We start from the raw sequence: 9,549 nt of genomic DNA, 5'->3' as shown, positions 1-9,549 counted from the left end.
TATGCCAATTGAGCTAGATGTTCCCCGAGACCATGGTCCCCACAGCCCTCTGCCCAGCAATTCAGTCCCTCAGGGAGTTTGGATGTGTCCATAGGGTTTTTAATGGCTGGTTTTTCAGAAGTAGATCACCAGGACTTTCTTCCAAAGTGCCTCTGGGTGGACTCAAACCTCCAACCTTTCGGTCAGCAGCCGAGTACAATAACCATTTGCACAACCAAGGAATTCTATTTTCTCTTTGTTCCAAGGAAGCCAGTCATGAGAGTTCAGCCTTTGAGGAGCTCATGTTGTGTTGTAGGAAAGAAAAAATGACAATAGTTGACACTTTGTGAGCCCATACTATGTGCCTTCATTGTGCTAAGCATGTTACCTTGTGAGAAACTATCAGACAGTAGCTCAGTGCAGCCGTGATGTCAGGTATATTTGTGGAGGTGGCATTCACGGAGCAAAACGTAGAGGAAGTGTGGAGATAGGATTAAACAAAGAGTTCAGTAGATTTGAGTTGAGGGAATATTTTGAAGGTCAGGCTGATGAGTTTAGGTTTTTGGAGAGATGGTGTCAGTATCATCTCTGGGTTCTTAAGGAGATTGAACAACATATAGGAAAAGCTTACTTGCTGAGGATGATCTGAGCTACTTTTATACGGCATATTGATGTGAGGATAACTTGGGTTGGGTAGACCAGCCAGGAGTCATAATATTCTGATCATGAGGAAATGAAAAAGAGGAGGTTGGTGGTTTTTGAAAATACAAAGAAAAGCGCTGAAGAAGCCCCTAGAAAACTCTTTCTTGGTAAAACTCTAAACTTTGCATTTTCTGAAAAATTAAGAGCAGCAACTGGGAGGGCTTGATGCATGAATAGTTAAGAAACATAAGAATATAATTCCAAGTCTTTGAAAACAAGAATTGGAGAGAGTTAGAGGTTAGGGCTAGAGCTGTAGCTTTGGGAATCTTTGACTATAATGATATTTATTTGAAACCATGCTGTCTGCTTGCTCAGGAGATAAGTGGTATTCTTTTCCCGAACAAGAAAGAGATTTATCATCATAAGCTTCCAAGTAGCCTGGCTTGCAGAAATGTTTTCCTCCTCTCCCTTGCATTTGTGACCGTTACACACCCTTTGCTTGCCTTTTTAATGGCTCAGTGGTAATTCTTTTTCCAGTGCTGGTTGTTGAGTCATAAAATTAAATTCATCTTCCTAAAGTATAAACTAGTGCAGTATACAGAATCTTGAGTTGCTTTTGCCAAGAAATATTGCACAAACTTGGATTATTTATCTAGAAATAATTTTCGGAATAAACTGGAGTCATTTGTGGGGAAGATGTATTTTCTTGTGGTGGAGTTTCCAAAATTCAGGACAGGAAATAGCACATTTAGTTATTTTCCTCTGGTCTGACGATGACTAAAGAATTGCTTATTGAATATTAGCTTTTACTTAGTTATTTTCCTCCTTAAAAAAAAAAAATCATGAAGTACTATAGTATTTTGTATTACTAGCTCTAGACCACAGAACAGCTGTAAATTCAGGATGATCTCATCAACATACAACTTGGAATCCTAGAATTTTATGACTGAAAGCAATTTTAGATTTAGTCACCCCTGATTTTATAGATGAGGAAAGTGAGATCACTGCTGCTCATTGCCATCTTCATGAAGGAAAACTAGATGCACTGTTGTATGGTTATCACTAGTTCTCTGCTTTCCAGAAGAGAGGACAACTGTAAGGCAGGGATGGCAAAATAGTGCCCTAGAGGCCAAATCCAGACCAAAGGCTATTTTATTTGGCCCACTCAGTGTTTTAAAAACGGAATTGTTTACTATAGTTTTTAAAATTGGAAGATTTTTCTAAGAATTAGAAGATTTGGTTTCATTTGGCTGGCAGTGAAAAGCAGCTAGTTCTTTGGAACAGAGCATGCACTCGTGTGCTCAATTCACCACTCCTTTCTTTCTTTTTGTATTTTATTTTTGGTGGCAGTATACACAACCAAACCATACATCCATTCACGATTTCTGCATCAGTAGTTCAATAACATTGGTTATGCATTTCCAGGGCTTCGAACCAATTCTTCCTGGTTCAGTCATGGCCAAGGAAGCAAAACTGGAACAGACCTGAATTTTTAAAATTTGGGTGAACTGAAATGATAACCGGAATGGGAAAAATTATGGGTCGAAGCCCTGCTAGAAACCTAATCTCCCTCTTAGAAAATGAGGGCAGTGTACTCATTGCATAACACCCAAATCTCATGCCCTTAGGATTTTGAAGGGAGTCAGAAATAGCAGTGCCCCAATCAAAGATAGCAGCCGGCTGCACCACTTGGAATGTGTGTCGCTCTCCATACCAAAAAAAAAAAAAAAAAAAAAACCAAAAAAAACCCCTTGCCATCAAGTCGATTCCGCCTCCTAGCGACCCTATAGGAACTGCCCCATCGGGTTTCCAAGGAGCACCTGGTGGATTCGAACTGGCAGTCTTTCAGTTAGCAGCCATAGCTCTTAACCACTCTCCCACTAGGGTTTCCTCACTTGCTATCGTCCTGCCAATAATCCAGTCCCACGCATCAGGCTCCTGAAAGGGCTCACTATGCCTCTTCCAAGCCTCCCATTCCAGGGCTTCGGCAATTTTTCCCTTTCCAATTATCATTCCGGATCACCCAAATTGCAAAAATTTGAGTCTGTTCTGGTTTCACTTCATCAAACTTCACCAGTCTGAACTGGTTTGAAGCCCTGCCTATTTCACTTTGTATCACCATTCTTACTATCTCTGCCCATATTGTTTCATCACCATTAATCTAGGTTCTCTGCCCCCTTAAAGTTCTCACCTGTGCTTTAGATTAACTGTCATCAGTTTAAACTTTTATTAACCCATTGCCGTTGATTCCAAACTCAAATAGATAATTCTTTATAAGAGTGCTATACTCGAGACAAACATTCTTTATTAATTGAGTAATGATGGCTTCATGGGATAATTTCAGTTCAAGTTTGAAAGATTATCTCCAAGCATTAGATTCAAGGGTTTCCCCCAGGGCTTCAAATTGGTTTGTCCCAATTCAAACCCCTGCTGAGAATTTGCATTACCACCCCCAGATATACTGAATCAGAATCTACATTTTAACAAGATCCCCAGGTGATTCTTATGTATAATGAATTTTGAGAACCACTGCTCTACTAATGGTTCTTAGAACTGGTCCCTAACCAGCAGCATTAGCATCGCCTGGGAATTTGTTAGAAATGCAAATTCTCCCCATAACCAAAGTTCAGAAGGACAGCAGGGGCAGGAAGGCTGGGAAAATGGACACAGGGGACCCATGGAAGAAGGGGGAGAGGACTGACAGATTCAGGGATTTGCAACCAATGTTATGAAACAAGCTGTATATAAATTGTTGAAAGGGAAACTAATTTGCTTTGTAAATTTTCACCTAAACAATAAAATGTTCTGGGGGAAAAAAAAAAGAAATGCAAATTCTCAGCAGGGGTTCAAACAGGAACAAATCAGTTAGAAGCCCTGGTTTCCATATGCGTTTGAAGTTCTGTTCCATGCTTTTTCTCCTTTTGATCAGGATCCATCTTTTGTGTCCTTGAACAAAACATTGAGTAATGGTAGTCGGGCACCATCCATTTCTTCTGGTCTCATTTACCACTAATTACTAATGTCTTAAAATCATCCTGTCTTACACATGTACATCATTTTCCTGGCCTCTCTGGGTATTTGGGATCCCCAGTCTAGTGCAGTATGTCCCAACTTATATATTGGAAAACTAACCATCCAAAGGCCTGGCTGATGTATCATGGGGAGCAAATTTTTTCACAGTTCTAGATGCTGCTCTTGCACAGGCTGCAGTGAGTGCCCCAGTTGTCATTTAACTTGCATTCTTTTCAGCCAAACCCTGCTTATCCACCCTCTTCTGAATCCACATCCATTTATTCACCACTTTCCCACTACCCCATCTAAATGACAAGACTCAGCTGCTTCATCACTTTGACTAGGTCAGGTGATTGGTGTTTAGGTAATCTGAAAGCTGTGCATTGATTTGGCCAAGGTCACATGGCCAAGCAGTAGCAGTGTGCATCTAAGATTAGAGCCAAAATATTACGTTGTTAACTTTAGTCAGCACATCTGGATTTTTACTATAATTTCTGGTTTAATGGTCCTGAAAGTCTATTACTCTAAGAAAGTGTTCTTTTGGTTTATAAGAACAAGACACAGAAGCTAAGGGATCTTGGGATCTCAGAATCTTGCCCAAAATATCATTCCTGTGGTTTGATCATAGATTCTCTATTAGGAACTTTTGCTTTTTCCAAAGATTTTCACTCTTTAGAATGGTTTTCTTATTTCAGGGTATCCTAAAGCCCTCTCCAGAGGAAGTGGTATAAAAGCAAGAAAAGAGACAGATGTTTTCTATTGGATGTAAACTGGAAAAAAGCTTTTGAGATAAAAGAAATGCCTGAAGCACTTACATAAAGAATAAAATCAACAATTACGAGATGATAGCAATCTTAGAAATAGTCGTGATGTATGATACGCATGCAGTGTTGTTCCAAGTAAGATTCTAAAGCACAGATCATGGGTTCCTGACCCAGACTCTTAGATCTTTGCAGTCTATTCCAGGCCAAATTCTGCTGTACTAACACACCAATTTCAAAAATCCAGTATAAGCACAATATCACTTAGAGTCATCATAATAAAAAGGCTAATTTCTGTTCTTACAACACTGGGAAGCTATATCTTTATATTTTAAAAGTAATCTTTTCATTTGTGAAAATAATGTATAATAACATTAAATAATTGCCTGTCCTATGAGTGTGAGTAAAGGAGAAAATTGTTAATTGCTAAAATGCATAAGATTATGGAGATGTTGAAAACTGACTTTTATTGTGTAAGCAAGGATGATACATCATTACTGGAAAGGGAAATAAATTCAGTGCAATGAGAGTGAAGGGACAGTTTTTTTTCTGGAGTCCTGATATCAGCACTGGTGCTGGTTTCTATTGACCAGATGTGTACTTGGGGCCTTGGGTTATTTTGAGTGAAGTATTTAAGATATGTGGTTACCCTTTTCTAGATGCTTGAGGATGTCTTCCATAATCTTGATCCTGATGGTACAATGAGTGTAGAAGATTTTTTCTATGGCTTGTTCAAAAATGGAAAATCCCTTACACCATCAGCATCTACGCCATATAGACAATTGAAAAGGCACCTCTCCATGCAGGTAAGAAATAATAGGAAGTGATTTCTTTGTGGGTAGAAGTTAGAACCCATTTGAATAATTTTCAGTGAATTAATCGGTTATCTGAAGAAAAATACTGAAAAAGAGGGAAGAAAAAGAAGAATAAGGGGTGGGGGGACTAAAACATTGGGAGGGAAAAGTTGGGTTTGCAAAATGACCATAAATTGCAGAGTGGGAAAGCCACTAATCTATGCCTCTTAGTGTCAGCTGTGGGTCAGAAGAATCCTGGTGTTAAGTAGAGACACATCTCATCTATGTCAAAGGACTCTCTACCAGGCCAGTTGTTTTTGAAAAGCTTTGCATTCTTAGCTCATTTGGGAGAGATCAAAGGGGCTACATGACTCCTTTTTCTAGCAGTGTATATTAGAGAAACATACCTTCTGCTCATTGTGGTTGGGACTGACCCATTCCAGTCCTGACCAACATCTTGTTGAAATGCCTGGGGTCAAGTTGACCTTGCTCAAGTGTCTTCCTTCCAGTCTTTCGATGAAAGTGGACGACGTACTACAACCCTGTCGGCAAAGACAAGTACCACTGGCTTTCGGGTCTTTTCCTGCCTGGATGATGGGATGGGCTATGCATCTGTGGAAAGAATCCTTGACACCTGGCAGGAAGAGGGCATTGAGAACAGCCAGGAGATCCTGAAGGTGTGGCATCTGAAATGAAAGTACAGTGACAAATCAGGGAAGAGTCGTAAAATTCCAGTTTCTTTTGAAACTCTGTGATTTGATTTCTCCTTAATGATTTTAGAAGATCTTCTACAAGATCTTCAGAGATAAGAGACAGCTTTTCTCACCCCCTTTAACCAGGAGTCTGATGCAAACTGTTTTCCATGTTATTAAACCCCAAATTATTGATAGGAGAAAGGCTCTGGTTTGATCTCTGGTTGGTAAAGATTAGAGTTGTGCCATTGTGTTTATTTACAGTGCCAGATAAATAAATACAAATAAATATTTGTAAAAGTACAAATAAGCATGTTATGGTTTCCTTAGGGAGAACTTAGTTATGTTCTAGAATGAAGGCTCTTCCTAAGCAGTCACCAAAGCAGCGTAGTCATCCAATTTCTAGACCATAGATTCAGTTATCTGAGTTTGTATAACCTTCACATTTTCTGCTTTCAGAGGATAGAATTTGTGACTGTCTTGAACTTGTGCCTGGTTCTGATTTCTAGGCCTTGGATTTCAGCCTTGATGGAAATGTCAACTTGACGGAATTGACGCTAGCTCTTGAAAATGAACTTTTGGTCACCAAGAACAGCATTCACCAGGCTGCCTTGGCCAGCTTTAAGGCTGAGATCCGGCATTTGCTGTGAGTTGAGCAGAAGGTTCGCTTGCTCCATTCCCTTTCCTACTTGTTCAGCAATTCAGTCCGATGCCTGTGACAAACATTCTCCATTTCTATATGCAAATATGGCTAATTTTCTATCATCTAACTACTTCATAAACTTTCCTTAAACTGTAGGAAAATGAGGTAGAGCTTAGATTTGCATGTAGGCTTTTGAAGGGAACTATGGAATGCCTTTTTGTTTTTTGTGTAGGGAGGGTTTTGGTTGTCTTGGTTTTGTTTTTGAATTGAAGCAAATCAGATGAGAGCTTTTTTGGATCTACTTGTTGCTTAGAAACAGTCTTCCTTTAACTCAGTTTGTTTCTGATTCTAGGGAGCGAGTTGATCAAGTGGTCAGAGAAAAAGAGAAGCTACGGTCAGATCTGGACAAGGCTGAGAAGCTCAAATCTTTAATGGCCTCAGAGGTGGACGATCACCATGCAGCCATAGAGCGGCGAAATGAGTACAACCTCAGGTGCGACTGGTAGGGCAAGGGCCTTCCTTTCCCACACCCTGGCCCAGGGCAGCGTGTCTGCAGCTGCAGTGCCAGAACAGAGCAGAGGGGGCGCTGCCTGCCTAATTGTTTAGCCACACTTGACTGCAGTGTTTTTAGGTTTGGCCAAGCCTAAAGAAAAGGAGGACATGCTCAATAATTTTTCAAGATTCTTTCCATCTCTCTGTTTCCATTTTTGGTGCAGCCTCATATAGACCTCTGAGGGAGCTGATGGCAGTTTATCAGTTCTTTCCTCCCCACAGGAAACTGGATGAAGAGTACAAGGAGCGCATAGCAGCCTTAAAGAATGAACTCCGGAAGGAGAGAGAGCAGATTCTGCAACAGGTGAGCAAGCAGCGTTTGGAACTTGAACAGGAAATTGAAAAGGCAAAAACAGAAGAAAACTACATCCGGGACCGCCTCACCCTCTCTTTAAAGGTAATAATCCTATTAGTTCTGTGTCTCTGCTGGGATACCACATGGAAAACCAAGGCTGTGTAAGAGGGAGGGTCTGCTTGGGTTCAGTCCAAGGATTCCCTTAAGTTTGCCTAGCTGAGCCATGACCCAGACAAGGTCCCTGCTAGGATCTGGATTTTAGGGGTATGCAGGCTTCTGGTTTGCCAACAGCATTGATTAGAACATCTTGTTCTTACCCTTGAAGTTGCCCTGGGTCCTCAGGGCTGTTTGGTACCTGGTGACACTCTCATGTTTCCCCACAGCTGCAGTTCCAGCACCCCTAGGCCCCCATTTTCAGCAGATGGCTTCACCTTCAGGCACACATAAGCCATCAGCTTTTCTTCTCTCTGCCTCCAAATGAGCCTTTTCCCTGATACATCCTCCCATCCTCTCCTACTGCCTCAGTAGAGGGAGTGGTCCTTCTTTTTACTGGATAATGTGGTGCAGTATAATCTAGAGATTAAGGGTGAGCACTCTGGAGCCAGACTGCCTGTTTCAAATCTGAGCACCACCACTTATGTAAAACCTCGGGCAAGTTACCTAAACCTGTTTGCTAATGTACAAAATGGGCGCCATAATAATGACTACCCCATAGAGTTGATGTGGAGATTAAACAAGACAATACATATACACTGTCTGGAAAGTAATAAATACATATGAAATATTCACTCTTGTTGCCATTATGAAAGGTTCCTGCAACTCCACACATCAAAAAATGAGCTAATTATCTCTCCCTAACCACCAGACTACTTCTCCCTAATCTACATCATCGCCATGTGCTATATGTCACAGAGTCATCCTCACTCCTCATCACTCATCAGTCTCTAAGTCCCATGATGCTGAGAGATGGCTCTCAGTTTCATCCCCTTCCTCTCCATTTTCACAGCCTCTGAAATAGGGTCAGAATTCATCATAATTTCTCAGCTGACACATGTGCATCCTGACCACTCCTTTCCTCCATCTGTATCTTCCATCTATTCAACCTCCATATGGTTACCAGGGATTCCAGGGCTAAGCACTCGACTACTAGCTGAAAGGTTGGTGGTTCAAACCTACTCAAAGGTACCTTAGAAGACAGGCTTGGCGATCTGCTTCCAAAAGCTTTCCAGCTTTGAAAACCCTATGGAGCAGTTCTACTCTACACACATGGGATTGCCATGAGTTGGAATCAACTCAGCAGTAACAAACAACAACAACAATATGGCTACCAGAGTTGCCTTACTAAAAATCGAATATCATCATTATTGTGAAAACATGTTAGCACTGAAGGCCCCTGGAAGGGGGCTCATCATCATTCCTTTCTAACTTCAGCTCCTGCCAGCAACTCCTAGCTCCATGTATCTCAACCCCAGTGCACCTTCCATCAGCAGTCAGCACCACAGTGGGCAGGACACGATTATACTCCTTCACTGCTTTCTCTAACATTGCGGGCCAAGTTAATAGTGCATTTCCTATTGTGTTATAGAGTTGTATCCATATCTGTCTCCCCATGTCCAGATTGTGTGTTCCCTACGGTCAGTAACAATACCTGAGTACCAGCTCAGTGTCCAGCACACAGAGATTGTTCCTTATTGTTTCAACATCTGCGTTTAGATATACTTTGAATTACTAGACTTGTAGAATTGGTATTTGGGGGAAGATAGTATTTTTTTTTCTTAAGTGTTTCAAGTACATTCTTTTTCACTCCATATTGCCATGTGAGGGTGTGAACTAGAATGTATTAAAAATATACTGGCTTTATAGTCTTTTGGCAAAGTACACTTTGAAAATAATGTTCTTCCAGTCAGCCTTTAACATTGGAGTAGAAAATAATGTCAAAGCAACGGCATGTCTGTATGGTTTGACTTATTTATTTGTTTAACAAACGTGAGTAGAAATCATACTAAAAAGTACTATATATACAGACCCTTTTAAATGAAAAAAAAAAACCTTGTGGATTTTTAGTATATGTGTTATTATAATAACTTAAGCAAATACAAATCATGAACAACTTATAGTATCACTTTTACATATTTAAAACCAAAACCAATTTGTAAACTAAATATAAACCAAAGTATAA

At 40.5% G+C, this 9,549-nt stretch overlaps 1 protein-coding gene across 8 annotated transcripts in view; it reads left to right on the top strand.

The window, feature by feature from the left end:
• Positions 1-9,549, top strand: part of NIN (ninein) — a 107,925-nt gene that overhangs the window by 55,742 nt on the left and 42,634 nt on the right. For 7 of the 8 annotated variants that reach the window (XM_023726173.1, XM_004370852.2, XM_023726172.1 and 4 more), the window contains 5 exons: positions 5,054-5,200; positions 5,698-5,865; positions 6,390-6,526; positions 6,876-7,016; positions 7,298-7,472. In XM_023726173.1, the coding sequence (XP_023581941.1) occupies positions 5,054-5,200; positions 5,698-5,865; positions 6,390-6,526; positions 6,876-7,016; positions 7,298-7,472 (768 nt within the window). Of the gene's footprint in view, positions 1-5,053; positions 5,201-5,315; positions 5,866-6,389; positions 6,543-6,875; positions 7,017-7,297; positions 7,473-9,549 lie in introns of those variants that run through there. The other variant, XM_023726174.1, reaches the window with a different exon arrangement.

The sequence above is a fragment of the Trichechus manatus genome, unplaced genomic scaffold, assembly GCF_000243295.1.
Source record: "Trichechus manatus latirostris isolate Lorelei unplaced genomic scaffold, TriManLat1.0 scaffold00010, whole genome shotgun sequence".
In the NCBI taxonomy this organism is placed as follows: Eukaryota; Metazoa; Chordata; class Mammalia; order Sirenia; family Trichechidae; genus Trichechus; species Trichechus manatus.
The sequence above is the reverse complement of the archived record's forward strand: the minus strand, read 5'-3'. Positions and strand labels throughout refer to the sequence as shown.